This window comes from Diadema setosum, chromosome 5, assembly GCF_964275005.1.
Source record: "Diadema setosum chromosome 5, eeDiaSeto1, whole genome shotgun sequence".
Taxonomy (NCBI): domain Eukaryota; kingdom Metazoa; phylum Echinodermata; class Echinoidea; order Diadematoida; family Diadematidae; genus Diadema; species Diadema setosum.
In genome coordinates, this window is record NC_092689.1 from 24,103,058 (window position 1) to 24,120,124 (window position 17,067).

The window sequence follows — 17,067 nt, forward strand, 5'->3', positions numbered from 1 at the left end:
GCTCTTTGACATCTCATAGAGTGGTTTCTGAATATCTCGCAAATTGTTAAAAGCTAAATCCTCACCTCGACCAGAACTGTACACACCCTTTAAGTTTATATAATTTCGAAAAATTATTATTTTCTTTGTGTCCAAATTACCAATTATGATAAGTATTTCATACCGTGCTCACAGTTAATCGAGAACCACTTTAGCGGGAATCCCGCTTAAGTGCAACAAAACTTAGTGTCAAATTTTTCATGTGTTTTTTTCCACCACTTTATCTGGACAAATTCAGGCTGCACACTTCCACTGTCCATCATAAATGTGTACAGGTAATAAGTAAATCCTTAGAAATAACTGCAGGATTTTTATTTCCTTTTTCAGAAGGATTATTTTCTAACTGCAATTCCATATAGATTATGCAATTGCACAGTCTAAACATTTGCCAAGGTTACACAGTAGGACCTAGTGAAGGCAGTCATATTAAGTGTCGTCAGCCTACTCATAGTTTACAACCCCTTCATTTGCAATACAGAGTCACATTGTTGAACCGACAAATGTAAAAATGCCCACAAATGTAGAAATGTCCACTAATGTAGAAATACATCAACCTCAAATGTAAAAAATCGCCCACAAATGTAGAAATTCCCACTAATGTAGAAATAATTCGCAAACGTCATCCAAAATGTAAATTTATTGGCTAGTGTTGACAGACACACCTAGTGTAAAATATAATGTTGTGTACGAGTGTGTGTGTGTGCGTGTGACAGTAACATATTTCTACCCCCCCCCCCCCCCCCAGTTTTTGTTCCTCTTTCTGCTTCTATTCCATCAGAAACATGATTTAAAGGGACTGTACAGTACTGGTTGAGGTGGGGATTCATGTTTTGAACATTACTAAGTGAGATAATGAGAAACCTCTTATGAAATATGAAAAAGCATGTAATTTTAAGAAGGATTCAACATTTATTTGATGAAAATTGGGTTTCAAATGGCCGAGATATCCAAAAAGGTGATAACAATAAAAGGCGACAGGCCACGCCTTTTGTCAGGATCTCTTTGTTTCACATTGTTTTTTGGATATCTCAGCCATTTCAAAACTGATTTTCATCAAATAAACTTTTGATACCCCTTAGAATTGCATGCTCTTTGACATCTCATACTGTGGTTTCTGAATATCTCACAAAACGTTACAAGCTAAATCCTCACCTCAACCAGAACTGTACATACCCTTTTAAAGTATGGTCATGTGTGCGTGTGTGCAAGGCAGGAGAGGTGTTTCACATTAAATTTTGATGTCTCTGTTTGGAGACTGCATTGGAGTTAGACGTGACTGGCTCATCAAGTTCTTACTTATTAAAGTTATTATAAGAATCTTTTGAGTGGTTCACAATATACAAGCATGCTTTTCAGTGGACCTCTCAATTCTCTTTTTCTCTAAACATACTAACTTTGTATTTTGCCGTATTGCATACTTTTTATCTTTATTTCTTAATTATCATTTTCTCCTTTGCAAAGCTGAATGTATGCCCATGATATGATTCTTTATTTACTCCTTATTATTATTTGTTGGAAAAAAAGAGTGAAAAGAAATCAATCAATCAACCAATTAAAGTTATCACTTTAAAAATTCACAATCAAGGAAGATTTATACACATAGTTAGTGTTTTATAAAAATAAAAAAAAAAAAAACCTGTATTGCTTTGATAGATACTGTATTAGAGATGGCCATCAGAAATGTGATTATTCTGAAAAAGAAATATAAGAACAAATTTTTGCAGGCCTAGAAGCTCAAAACTTATCAGAGATCTTAGAGAATGTCAATATACAGAGCTCTGTAATTATAAATTACTTCATAGGGTGGTTTTGGTCCTATAAGTAGCAGTTATCAAAGTTTTGTTTTGCTGTCGTTAGAATTTGTGTTCAGCACCCCCAAAACAGGGAAATAGCAAAAAATAAATAAATAAATAGAATGAAAATAAAAAAGCATTTAAAGGAGACATGAATATGAAAAAAGTGCATCTGTCACAAAACATTGTAACGTGCATGTTGTTAACACGTTAAAGTTAGCAGTGCCGCCTCCTTCTCTGCATTGATACAACGTTGTACACTTAGGTCGCAGACATTGTGACTTGTTTTGTGGATCAAATGTTAGAAGGTTTGTTCTGATGATGCATTTGCCACAATTATGAGACTGCTGCGTCCATTTTTATCGCTGTTTTGTGTCTGCATGTGGTATCGTGTGTGTACTTGTTGCTGTGGTCATCAGTGGTTTTAGTAACTGTGCATGGTTAGTGTATTACAAATGCCTACATACTGAGCTTCATGTTGTGTGCTTTGCACCTAGTAGGCCAATACCAACTACTGTTTGAGTGGAAGTACAGTACCAATGTAATGGGCAAAAAACTTGTCGCCCAACCTCTCCCGATGAAGTAGTGACCATGGTACTGAGATTTGAAGGCAACAAGTAAGGTCATAAGTCTATTTCAGTGGTCTAAGACATGAAATCACTGGCTACAACAGGATTGATCTCTCTTAAAAAAAAAAAAAATAATGATAATAAATAAAATTGAAATGTCACTACATGGCAACTGGTATGCCTCCGCCATATCACATGGTTCTCCTTACAGGTTTAGAGTACGTCTTGACAATTAGAGATGACAGTTTCACATAATTGGCAAACAACTAAAATGACATGTTTGTCACACATAATATGTTGAATGTTTACTTTCCTTGAACTAGGTTTCATTTGGATGGATGGCTAAATTAAGAGAGCAGCTAGTATTTGGGAATTTGAACATTGTCACTTGACCTTTGACCCTTGCCCTTTGACCCCAACACCTACAATTCTTCAAATAATCACTAGTAACATCTATTTTCATGGCTATACTTTGAGCTATAATCAAAATATGGAGAAAAATGACATTTTACATCTTTCACTTGACCTTTGACTGCATGGCCAAAATCTTGCCTCTGGAGAACAGAATCATTGTGAAGTAATGCACACAGGGTTTTACCTGGTTTTTATACTGCATTGAGTAATCTTCCATGGTATGGAGAAAAAGTGTAATTTCAGCATTAGCCTAAAAAATATAGGAAACTCAAAGCAATTTAACCTGACCTTTGACCCTTGACCTTTGACCCAATGGCCTGAAAATTCCACAGAAAATATCTTCAGGCATTGCATAAATATGGGGGAGGGGGAATAGTGAAACTTTAAGAATTTGACCCTGACCTTTGACCTTGTGCAAGTGCACCCTAGAGTTAATAGGCACAACTTGCATGTATGCTACACAAAATTTTGTACAAAAAAGTTTCATATAATGTCTAGGCCCAATAGGAACCTAAAACAGTTTTTAAGTCAGGTTGTCCACAAAATTGATTAGAGTCAAAAAGACAGAGGACAGACGGATGGACAACCGAAAACATAATGCCTCCAGCGACACTTTGTGGCTGAGGCGCAAAAAGATAAGATTACAATGTATCTTGAATTTTGCACTTATATACAAAAAAGTGTATGTCATAGCCACACTATACATTTCTACTTGGGAAGGAAGAGGGAAATGAGGAATGGCCAGGGCGAGGGGTGCTCATTTAATCCAAAAATTGACCATGCTCCTACCAATAGGCACATTATTTGTAGATGAAGTGGATAATACATGGATTTAAGATAACTTTTTGTAGAGGGGTAAAAAAGGGATCGTATAGTTTTGGTCGAGACCTAATTTTAGGTTTCTAACATTTTTAGGTAAGATAATAAGAAACCTCTTCTGAAATATAATACAGAGCATGTAATTCCATGAGGAATTAAATGTTTATTTGATGAAAATTGGTTTTGAAATGGCTGAGATATCCAAAACAGAGCGATTCTAATAAAGTGTGGGACCCACCTTTTATCACGATCGCTTTGTTTTACTTTGTTTTTGGATGTTTCAGTCATTCCAAACCTGATTTTCATCAAACAAACTTTGAATTCCTCTTAAAATGTAAATGCTCTGTACAGTTTCATAAGTGTTTTCTTGGTATCTCGTAAAAAGTTAAAAGCCCAGTTCTCATCTCCACCAATACTGTACCATCCCTTTAGCTTGAAGTATATTTTCCAAAAATATTCAATTGTATTATGTAATATTGATAGTTGTGATTGAAAGCTGAATAAATAATTACAATATAATAATAACAATAATAATAATAATAATAATAATAATAATAATAATGATAATATGATAATAATAAATCAGAGTAAATAATTCATACAATTTTGAAAAAAAGCAATTTTAACGACTATATATTGCTTTCATTCAATCTGAGGACGGTGGAATTCAGAGCAATGAAAGATCTGGTCACACGATACACTCTCCCATGTAGGTCTATCAAACGTCTTGAGGGTTATACACACAAAAACTTGAAAAGACACATGACGGGTGAAAAATTTGGTACAACGATTAAAAGTTGTTGGATATTAGTAATGCATTTACAATCTCTTCTTTTCATCTTTTGGCATTGTGTAGGCCTTCTGGAACATGTGAACTAAACAATAAAGTCGTCACACAGTGTCAATAAATTATATCAGGGCTCAACACATTTTTTTTTTTTTTTTTTTTTTTAGATGGTGGCCCAATTTAGGCCACTGAAGTCTTTTATTATTATTAAATATGATATTTTGGTGACCTGAAAAAGAAATGTAGAGTGGCCCAAAACAAACAGAAACAAATGTTATCATTCTTAGTGCCCAATTGTGAATCAGGACACAAAAACTTAAAGTTATCTAACGTTATACATGTAGACTAGGTCAGGCCTTTATGAAAATGTTGGTAGCCCAGTCACATTCAACAAAAGTTTTTAGTGGCCCCAGGCCAGGCCATTAATTGGGCCACTACTAGAAATGTCGAGCCCTGTAATTATATAGATTCTATATGTTTAGATGACTCGTAAGTAGCACAAGCCCTCCGTTGAGTATAATTGGCCACTAATTAGTTGCACGTGGGTACGATGGACTCGGCTGAACCGACAACTACCACACAATACCACCACCACTGCACTGGCACCAGCAGCAGCCTACCTCGTAAATATACACTGGCGTTGCAGGACTTGCATGAGACCACTATGTACCACACAACACGGATTTTAAATCAATCAACTTACTATAAAACAAATCGTCCTTGACTCTTTTCCTTCGTTCGGATACGTAAATCATTCCTCCCTTCGGCTAATGGCTTCCTGATATATAAAACTGATACGCTTTAACATACTGTCAGCTCCAAATCAATGCGATATATCCGTGAATTTGTCCTCCTTCACCAGCCACTTCCAAAGTCACACAGTGTTTGCAGGAGTGCCGTGGATGGGTAAACAAGCAAGTAAGTAGCGGTGGTTGCAGGGACGGGAGACACAGAGAGCTTCGCATGTCTCGACCGTTTTTCCACGCCGGTTGAGCTGCCTGGGCGTACCCAACACAACGAGAGCGAAAGGCGTGGGCACAATTCGCTCAGTGATGGTACAGTGGTCTTGTGCAAACTTCGTACTTTGGAAGAAAAGTTTTGAAGTTATTTGCTGCCATCTCTCGTTATCTGTAAAGACAGTCGTCAAGGCCTATCCTCAGTCTGTATGATACATTGTTATGCATAGTGATAGGCCTGAGGAGTGATTTTACTTTGGTTTTAAATGGGTTTACCTGTTAACCTGTTTGTGTTGAGGGTTGCTTTGAATTTGAATATGCTGTATGGTGGAGTCATTATGTAAGCCTGAAAACTTGATTTTACGTTGACTTAGGAAAGGTTAGTCTTTTGGGTTGTATGTTCAAAATTTGAAGGTTTATTTGCTCATATATTTTGGGTTGGGTTTTTTTTTTTCCATTGACTTTCTGGATCATTAGGCCTACCGGTTAATCAGGTGAAAGTGGAGTAAGCCTTTTGCTGAAAATAAAATACACGTGTATGTAGAAAAAAATAGAAAATAAAAGTCTCCATATATATTTTCAATTTTCCAAAATTATCAATTGCAAATAGTATTCATATGGCATTTAAATCCTTCTTTATAACAAAATATGGATGAAATTGATTTTACTGTACTCCAGTGTAATATATTTAGAACATAGAATTTATACCATGAGCGAAATATTCAAATATGACACATATCGACATAAAGACTAAAGACATAATGAAAAATGAGAAACTGCCTTTGTATATATTTTCTGTGCTATTTGTTTGATTCGGGGGGATCTCCCTGTCACATATTATTTATATAAGCAATATGGGACAGTTCGTGTTTTGTTATTGTTGTTGTTATAGTTTTCTCCATTATTATGATGTAATTAAATGCAAACTAGTCTCTATTTTGTATGGAAATCAAAGTGAGCGGGTTTATACAGCCCTTGAAGAAATGTATTTCATGTATTTTACACCAGCTTTCAAAAAACAAAACAAAACAAAACAAAATCAAAACGTGTGGCCCTCTCTGCCATGCAAATTAAGCACTAACTTCTCATAATGTTGCCCATACCATGCCTGACGTACACCCCCCCCCCCACCCCACACACACTCTCGCCTCCCGCCCCCATCCACTCCCACCCCCAGTCTTGTTTCCAGACTCTATTATAGTCCCTTAGCACAAAATCCGTGCACCCTCCGCGGAGTCGACGTTAGAGGGCGTTGATATTATGGGAAGCAATGACGGTCTGCATGGGGACATTCATGACGCATTTTTTTGTCCGACAAGTCAGACAATAGTATTTGCTCTCAGCCAATCAGGTGCAAGGATTTCAGTAGCTTGTAACAGTTTGTCAAGAAAAAATCTGACCAAAACGCTTCATGAAATGCCCCCCCCCCACACACACACACACACTTTTTTTTTTTTTTTTTGCTTCATCTTTCCTGATTTCATTCAAATCATACACGGATTAAGCCATTCTAGGTATAACATGAACGAAGACGATACAAATAGAATTCTGAAACAAAAACAAGTCGTTTTTTGATATCATACTGCAAAAAGTCTTTCTCTTCAACATCAGTGTTATTTCAATTATAAATCAATCCAAAAAAAAAAAAATACTGACATATGTAAACATATTTCCCTTGAATATGTTGGATTAAAAAATCACATTCCACTCATAAAAAACGATATACATTGTACAAATCAAGAATGAAACCATTCATTCTATAAGCCCGGCCAACCCTACCCCTCCAGGGGTCATCCAACGAGGCTGACATCCACGAGTCGAGATACAGCCCACGAGTTATACAGCCCATCACGAGTCGACGATACAGCACGGTTGGTCTCGTGTGCCTTGTTTGCTTAGTTTCGAACTCATGGGCAGTATGACTCGTGGGCTTTATAACTCGTGAGCTCAGTTATGGGCTGTATGACTCATTGTGTGTCGATCTTGTCACAATGTGACGTGCACCCCCACCGACCCACGCCGACACAGCCTTTCCTTCCTGATGAAGCCTCTTCGGATGCCAAATTAGCGTACAAATAAAGCATAAACACAAACGTTTCTCTCTTCAAAAAAAAACAACAAAACAAAACAAAACAAATGAGAAAACCAAACCAAAACAACACAACAGAAAATCACCCTTAAATGACGGTGCATTACCACTGTCCCGTCCCCAGCCCATCAGAAAACCACTGTGTTACTTTGTTGAACACACATGGGATCTATTATAAAAAAAAAAAAAATCAAAGTGCTTTGACCCCTCATAATCAACCATATTTTGCTTACGGCATTGCACGGGGTGAGTTGTTCAAGACAGTGTCCCTTTTACCTAACTGCAGTGCAAAAAAAAAGAAAAAAAAAAGAAATGTATTTCATGTTTGTGAGTGAACGTATAAGGAAACCGTGAGACCTCGCATGAATTGAAAATTATTAGTGAAATGCATTCAAATTTCTTCTAGCATTCTGCTTGAAGAAAATCGAGAAATGAATGAACATGGGCAACACACTACCAATAATTATTTTAAATTGATAGTGTAGTCTTTAAATTTCAGTAATATTATGGTTATTATACGCGAACGAATATACTGTATTATGTACATGGCTCTAAATATATTGTAGCGTCTCACCCTTTATTCTGTAGGATCCTATAAATCGATAGGGCTTCCAGCGCGAGAAAAAAAAAATGTATTTATACAAGTTCTGTTGGAGATGGAAAAAATAAATGAATGAATGAATGAATGAAAAGCTATGTTTATGGTCATGCAGTTGGGCCCATATGAATAAGAAGAGTTTGTTCGCAAAAACTAATAAGTCCATTACTTTGTTCAACTCTTTTAATCACGATTTTTCGTTACCACTCTGTTGGCGTAGAACGCAAATGATGTAGAGATCATTCTATGAATGTCGGTTACAATATACGTTATTGAATGTTTAATTTTCAGCAATCTACAAAAAAAGTAAAATGTTATTTTTTAACTTTTTGATGTGTTTTGCGGCAAAACTGATATTAAGGGCACATCTCGTTTTGTCTGTTTGTTGCAAAAGCAAAGTCCACCGCGTGCGGTAAAATCGGTGCGTTGCAAATCTTGCGAATTGAATTATACTTCTCCAGTTTTAAGCAACGCCCATAGATAGCACAACTACACATTGGTTTGGGGATCAATACATAGTCGAGACAATGTAGATGTCTTGTGGCGGGATGAGAGCCACAAGACAGCCACAAGACACCCAAGTAACTAACACGTCTGCTTAGTAGATAATAAAGCTGAGGAAGACCAAGGTCGAAAGCTTCGTAACAGCCGGCTTCATGCGACATCTTTTGTCATCTACATTGTCTCGACTATAATTCATCCTAAGATGACAGAGTCGTACGGTACGAGTATCAGCATCATCGCACTATCAGGGCTCGACACTAACGGTGGCCCGGTGGCCCGGGGCCACCAAAAACGCAAGTCGGGTCACCAAAAATTCGGAAATGAAGATTTTGGTGGCCCGATCAGGCCACCAAAAAAAGTCGGATGTTTGCCTTTACTTTTGGAAATGAACAGCGGTAACAATCGGCTCCGTAAGATGCTAAATTTTCACAGTGATATTAACAGTGAGGTGTTAATACCCTACTTTTAATATCACTGTGAAAATTCATTCGCACTGTCATCCCTGACGAAAGGGGAGGACGCCCGAAAATTCGGATTTTTGGTTAAAATCAAGATTGGCATTTAATGCATTCCTCTGTTGTGACATTATTATTGCTATTTCTAGTACTGCCAATACGCGGAGCAACTACAATGTTTATATAATTTTTCTCGAATGTAGGCCTGTTGGAAGCTGCGTTGCCATCATTGTGACGGCATAATTATTATGGACACAAATCAGGCATAGTTTTGGGTGATGGAGCTATTCACCAGCATTTTTCGCGGCGAAAAATAATCATGAAATTTGGCGCTCACATCAGCCTTGGATGAAGATTCTTTAATGTCTAAAAAGCTGCATTGCCATGGTAACAGCATATTACGGCGATTGATAAGGAAAATACAAAGGTATCGAAAAAGTTCGTCATTAACCGTCCGGCGGAGCAAAATGCTTGGCACACGTCATATAATGAGTGTCGGGACGAAGATGTGCAAGACCTTTTTCGAATGTGTTGGAAGCTGCGTTGTCATGGTAACAACACATTATGGTAATATGTAAACGGCATGTATTATGGCAATAAATTGGGAAAATATTGCGGACCGCAGGATTTCTTCCTGATTTTGGTTTGGTTTGGTTTTTGTTTTTGTTTTGTTTTTTTTTCGAGCAAAATGCTCACGAGGGCCTTTGTACACACACATTGTTATTTTTTGAATGCGTTGGAAACTGTGTTATATGCATGGTAACCACATATGCCTATCATGAAAATAAATCAGAGCGAAATGATATTTTGATCAACCCCCGGAGCAATGTCCATGCAATTCGGCACACCCGTGTATATGGAACAAGCTTCGGGGTATCACAGGACACATGTTTCGAAAATATGGGAGACTGTGTTGCCACGTTAACGACCGGTTTTCATGAAAAATGGACTTCAGCAGTTTTTACAAACTCTGTCTTAAGCAGACCTACCTAAATTGTATTAAACGATTATGTCTTGCATTCCCCCGCCCCCCCCCCCCCCACTCAAGTGGTCATCTCGCTACCGCATGCTCGTTCCCTATACATACATATATATATATATATATATATATATATATATATATATATATATATATATATATACATATATATATATCTTTTTTTAATGCGGAAAAGGGGTATATTTTTAGGGCTTCAATGGGGGGGGGGGGTGGAGGGGGACTCCCGAAAATCGTTGAAATAGGCGGTCTTTATAGGTATTTAGGGGGGTTTTAAAATATTTTTCATTAGGGGTAGTTTTCAAATCTTTTCCAAACAATCCTAAAATAGGGTCCCAAATAGGGTCAGTTTCAAACCCCGAAATGCTTCTTGTGTGCCCCGATACTCCCGAATGTGCTTATGACCTTCTTTTCGCAGGATATCTCGCCACCCTGCACTGCACACGTACGTCACGATGCAGTGCTAACTTCCCTTCCAAAAGCTCGTGATATACTGATAGTATAGGGGCAAAGATCCTGTAATAATGAATAGGATCTTTGATAGTTGGTATTTTCTATGGCGTCTCTTCCAAGAGGCCTCGCATCCCACACAGCCCTTCATTCTGCAATGATGTATCAACCTCGATGAAAATGATGAACCTGTCCTTAGCAGCTGTAAATTATCTCACTTCAAATCAATTTCACCACTTGATAGGTGATTCAGCTGAAGTTGATTTGACATTTCTTCATTGCAATATTCGGAGTATGAATAAGAATTTTGAAGATTTTAAGTTTTTTTACAAGATATGCTTCGTCATTCTACTGTAATAGGTTTCTCATGACGCACTTTTTTACTCCTTGCCTGTTATAAACTTGTCTCAAACAACAGAAAGAGTAAAAAAAAAAGGTGGTGGTGTTGCATTATTTTTCCATCTCACTTTGAATAGGTTTCTGAGTGACCTTCCTGTAATGAGTGACTCTCTTGAAACTATTTTTGTAGAAATTCTTATTCCTCCAAAAAAAAAAAAAAAAAAAAAACCTCATATTTGGTGTGGTGTACAGGGAAACGTTGATAATTTTGCTAATGGATTTCAGGGAATACTGTCAAATTCAGCTATTGAGAATAAGTCAGTTTTTCTCATGGGGGGGGGGGGGCTTTAATTCAAATCTTCTTGAATTTGATACTTGCGCACGTTAGCGATTTTCTTGATTTACTGTAATCTTTTTCTTTTCTACCCTTAATCACGAAACCTACTGGGATAACTGAGCATTCAGCAACACTTATATTGACAATAATTATATTATAGCTCAAAATTCCATAAGACATCATGGTCCAGATGTATGGAACTCATTGAATGATGACCTTAAACGCAGTTCTTCTCTACAATGTTTTAAATCATCTTATAAAAATGTTCTTCTCGCAATGTACCACTCGAATTAGAATACGCTTTTGTTTTATTGTTCCCAACTCCTGAACACTGCATGTATCTCATCGCTTTTCTTCTCTTCTCTCTTTCTATACTCTTCCTATTCGGGTACCTTATTCTCGGGCTTTGTTTTGTTTTGTTTTGTCCTTCTTTCGTCTTTATACATTCCACCTTGCGTTGTCCTTTTTGGTCAAATGATATTCAAAATACTTGAAAGATTTACATTATTTGTTCTACGTGTGCATAATTGTTCCGTTCCTTCCTTTAGTTAAATGAAAAAAAAAAATTGTTTCAAGGCATAATCATGTTCAAAGGCCGTTGTCCAAGTCAGGCGTTTTGCTTATTGATAACGGTCTCCTCCACCTGTACACTTAAAGATCTGTAATGATATTTATGTATTATTTCACATGATTATATATTTGTAATGCGACATTTTGTTTATATTTTCACGACTTGTGAATAATATGTTCGATATTGTTATACTTATCTTCTGTTATGTACAAGTGGAGAAATAAAACTTACTGAAATTTGCATCATCATTTCTGATTTATCGGATCACTTTCCTGTGTTCGCTAAATTCAAATTGGATAATAAATTTGATTCCACTTGTAGTAAATATATTCGAGATAATAATCCCAAAAATGTTGCAAGATTTAATGAGATGCTTTTGGATACAAATTGGTGTGAGGTGCTTTTGCATAAAGATGCCGAAAGTTCTTACAATAAATTTATTGATAAATAATATATTCATGCTTTTACTAATGATGCTATTCCTTTACGAAAACGTAAAACGGGTACAAGCAGAAAATGTCCTCGCATGCCTTGGATTACGAGGGGACTATTAAAGTCAATAAATAAAAAGAATAAATTGTGTCATAAATTTAAGATAAGTAAATCAATCAAATCTCGGCAAAAATACTCTGCTTACAAAAATCTCCTCACCAATCTGTTACGTGCTGCCAAGAAAGACCATAATCAAGCCCTATTTCAATCAATCTTTAATGATATTAAAGGAACTTGGAAAGTGGTTACCAGTACATCGATTTTCTAATAGGTATTCGTTGATGTCACATAATGTTGTTGAAGTTGAATGGAATTTTCTGAAACCAGATTGGAATTGATTTAACAGTGAGTGATCTATGAAATATGTATACAATTGATTATGGATAGCTTTTTCGAATATCTTGGCTACAACAGGCAATAGCGATATTGGTCTGTAATTATTCAAATCAGTTTTACGTTTACTTTTATAAATAAGAACATTTTTTGGCAGTTTTAATATCAGCTGGTATTATCGCTGTGGCGAGAGATTTGTTAAACAGAACAGACAGTGGTTCACAAAAGTGATCAGCTGCTAATTTCAGTAGTCTTTGATGCATACCTAGAATTCCCATGGATTTACTAGAATCTATATTTTTCAATTCCTTTCTAACATATTCAGAATCTATTTCAGAAAATTCAAAACATGTATATTATGCGTTACATCATCAATATATGAACAGTGAGTCATTTCATCAGTAGGAATATCTGCATCATCATTTATATTACACACTTCATTGAATATTTCATTGAATATGTATCTGCCAAATCTTTTTCGTTTTTCAGTAACTCACCATCAATAAGATTGCTAAACTGATTTCCTTTTTTATTGTTAGGCAATAATTCCTTCAGCACTTTCCAAGTTTTCCTCATATCATTATTACATACATTTAAAACGTTATTATAATGCTTTTTCTTCAATTTCTTATTCAGATTATTAGCTTGATTTCTATAATGTTTAAATAAATTCCAGTGTCTGTTTCTCTCAGAATCATCAGTCTCACAATACTGAGTGGTTTTCCGCTTTGCAGTTGAAAGCTTATCAAACTGTTTTTGTGGAAATCACGTTCCTTTGCCAATTGTAGATATTCCTGTGTGATCCAAGGTGCACCTTTAACTTTCCTTCTGACTTTCACAAAAGGAACATGCTTGTCACATAATATCTAAGAATAACTTTTTAAATTCATTCCACATTTGGTCAACATCTTTTGAATACAACACACTCCATTCAATGCTATTTAGGTCCTCAAGAAATCTTTCCTCTTGGAATGTCTTAAATGATATAGTGCATGCTTTCGGATATGATTTTGCTGATGGCTTTAAGAATAAGATAAATTAAAGAATGGTCACTGAGTCCCACTGATTGTACACCGGAGGGTAGGTCGCTACATGAATCAGAAACTAAAATCAAATCAATAAGTGTACTTCTTTACTGGTCCAAAATTTTGGAATTCTCTTGATTCTGTAGGCCTATATCCTAGAGAGGCAGGCAGTCTGATGTCAGTATTCTACGTAAACTAAAATATTGTCTTTTAAATAAATATTGTGTTGAGTCATGATATTTTCATTATATGTTTAACCTGAATAATCTCTCCTGATTTCACTTGTACAGGACTTCAAATTTCCATATATAAATTTATAAAGTCCCCCATGTAAACGATGGAGCGGCTTATAAAGTATTTCTTATTCTTGATATGGCCTCTGTAAATATTTTCATTAGTCTTACTCCTTTGTAATCTCTATTTCATCTCTTCTTCTTTTTCACTATCTATATATATTTTCATTTTTTAGGCTTTCTTATACTCTTGCTTTTGTATAATAGTGTTTAAGCAGATCTGTGTTTGCAGATCTAGTGTTTGTAGTGTGTAGTGTGTTTATTTAAGCAAATTTTTATATTCTTGCCTATTTAAACTGCATATACTATGCATAAGCAGTGTTATTTATTTATTTATTTATTTATTTATTTATTCATGTCCGATTTTTTTTCTTCAGTTGCTAATCAAACCACTTCAGGTTCAATTTAAAATCACAAACCTTGTATAGAGGAGCCTTACAATACAAACTTGCTGCTTCAACCAAGGCTACCCCGTCTTTCTTTCCTCTCAAATTCTACTCTGCCAGACTCTTGTTTATTTTTGTCTAATTTCTGTACTGTGTAGGCCAATTGGAGGGCTAATTGGTTTCTTTTGCAAGAATATGTGTAGGGCCTATTCTTTGTTATGATATCTGGAAGAGAGACAAATAAATGAACTTGAACTTGAACTTATCTGCATAATAGTATTCTGTCATTTCTGGGACCTTGTTAACACAAGTTCTGCTTTTTACAGCACTCTATGCATACATATTCTGCTTCAGTTATGTAATTGTGCATTACAAGGTAATATTATGTATGTATGTAATATGTACATGTCCCCACGAGGGATTTGTGTTATACGTGAGTGCATTTTTTCTTTCTTTCTTTCTTTCTTTAATTGTGAACTGAATTGAAATTGAAATTGAAATACTGATCGACATAACCGCACGGGGCACAGCTGTGAATGCAGTGGCCGCTGCAAGCGCGTCAAGCGCCGAGGAGACTTACACAGACTGGTATCAATTATTCAAAAAAATGAGCACACGATGCTTGCCATGCGATTGATATTCAAGGTATCAATCTTCGCGTTCATCCAAAACCCGGGGAAATTCAAAATGGCAACTCTTGTTGGATTCCAGATGTTGCAAGAAAACCCATCGCTGTCTTGTCACAGTGGAGAACGACCCGCTTCGAGTGAGTTTCCATTTTCTTATTATAATTCGGCCAATATATATTTTGTTGTAAATCTATTCAGGCTTCGTAATTTTGTGTCGTTAACGTCAAACAACAAGCGAACAGTCGATCTCATATCGCCACACGATCCAACCTGATCCCTGACGATACGCCCGGTGGAGCCGGTCGGTCGTCATCAACTGCAGAGGCAGGCCCCTGCTACTGCCCGGCCCTGCGCTCTGCTGCGTGCTGCTGCCCGCTTGCATGCTGCATGAGCTGTCTAGCTGCATGGCCTCCAATACCTTCTGAACCTTCTAAAAGTTATAGCCAGCAGGGCAGCACACTGCATATTGCTGACTTTGGTGTTGAATACACGTGCGTGGTTATGCTGTAAGTGCCCCCTTGAAGCTCTCCGACGATGTCACCTTAACTATATCATTTTCTAATTTATTCCATGCCATGGGAGTCCTTACAAAAAATGAGTTCTTGTATGTATCCGTTCTTGCAAATGGTATTTGGATTTGCATGTCATTTTTCCTCCTTGTTTTCCTTTCTGGCAACTTATTGGCTGATATCCCCACCATTCCCCGCTGTGTCTTAAATAACAATACATGGTCAATCTATTCCTTTCTCTTCTTGTTTCCAGTGTTTCCCATTTCAAATCTGCTAGCATCTGTGTGACACTGCTACTCTTGCTGTAGTTTCCTAGGCAGAAGCGTGCTGCTTTCCTTTGTATCCTTTCCAACTTCTCAATCTGGCCTATCTTGTGTGGATCCCAGGCGCAAGATGCGTACTCCAGTATGGGTCTTACTAGTGTGGAATAAGCTGTTGCTTTTACTTCCTTGGGACAAAACCAGAGGTTCCTTCTCAAGAATCCCAGTGTCTGGTTTGCTTTAGCGACAGTGTTGTCTACATGTTCCCCCACGAAAGCTTGCTGTCAATTTGAACTCCGAGATAGGGCTGGGAACTTGAATGATGGAGGGTCTGCCCACAAAAGACATACTCATAGTCTCGAGTGGGTGGTTTCTTTTTGTTAGAGATAACCACAATAGAATTAGAACACTTAGAAGGATTAAATGACATCTTCCATGTGTCTTGCCATGTTTCAAGAGCCCTGAGATCTTCTTGCAGGATGTCCATATGTTCTTCTTCTGTGCCGATGTAAATATAAATGGGAGTGCCGTGGCCATGGCGTTCCGGCCGAAAGGGTACATTACCTGGTATTAAAAGATTAAAAGATGGCCTGTGGAGACATCCAAAATCCTTCTGTCGGGAAGAATTTTTAAAATCATTTTTTTATTTTTTTTTATTTTTATATATATATATATTTTTTCAACTTTTATGGCTCCCCTCCGTATATGAAGCCTAACTAGGGCCAGGCTAATGTTAGGGCTCCACTTGACCGAAAGATCGGTCTGTATCTGTCCGTCAGGGAATGTTTCGCGGAGACTGCGTCTGGCTTCACGGATCCCCTCTGTATACAGACTGAAGTCACTGATGCCAGCTCCTGTGGGGAGCAGTTGTGCACAAATCAAATGTTACGATAAACCAAATTTCAGACAGAGGACAGCGTTAATGGCAAAATATAAAAGAGTCCTCCACCGGACAGACGGATCTTTCTGTCTAGGGCTCCACCTCACATAGAATCTATCTTCCTACTCAAGAGTTAGCATATAGCAGCAGGGGAGCAGGGGGTACGGATTCCGTGAAGCCAGACTAGACTCAGTCTCCATGGAACATGTCATTAGATTCTATCCCCGACGACAACTTACAAGGTACAGACCGATTGATCTTTGGTCAAGTGGAATAGACAATCAATAGGCCTACAGCAAAATCATGAAATAGGCCCCACTGCAGGTAGTGCAGCATGCAGTGCGCATGTGTTCTGTGCACGTGCATATTAATACTAGTTAGCAAGCAAGGTTAGGTTAGGTTTTGGTAGTACGTAGATCTAACGTTAGGCCTAAAAAGTAACTAAAATAAATAGAGTTAGGTTTAGGATTTAGGGTATTAGATCTAAACCGCAACAGTGACTCCAACACGTAATATTACTAGGATCTAGACCTAGTAACAGCC

At 37.1% G+C, this 17,067-nt stretch overlaps 2 protein-coding genes across 2 annotated transcripts in view; one reads left to right on the forward strand and one right to left on the reverse strand.

The window, feature by feature from the left end:
- The window catches only part of LOC140228640 (synaptotagmin-7-like), a 200,517-nt gene extending 195,289 nt beyond the window's left edge, over positions 1-5,228 (reverse strand). Inside the window, exon 1 of the mRNA XM_072308889.1 lies at positions 5,125-5,228. The gene's annotated coding sequence lies outside the window, so the exon portion shown is untranslated. The remainder of the gene's footprint in view (positions 1-5,124) is intronic.
- A 9,669-nt stretch (positions 5,229-14,897) lies between these two features.
- Positions 14,898-17,067, forward strand: part of LOC140228792 (DEP domain-containing protein 7-like) — a 35,231-nt gene continuing 33,061 nt past the window's right edge. Inside the window, exon 1 of the mRNA XM_072309066.1 lies at positions 14,898-15,012. Within this exon, the coding sequence (XP_072165167.1) occupies positions 14,934-15,012 (79 nt within the window). The 5' untranslated portion in view covers positions 14,898-14,933. The remainder of the gene's footprint in view (positions 15,013-17,067) is intronic.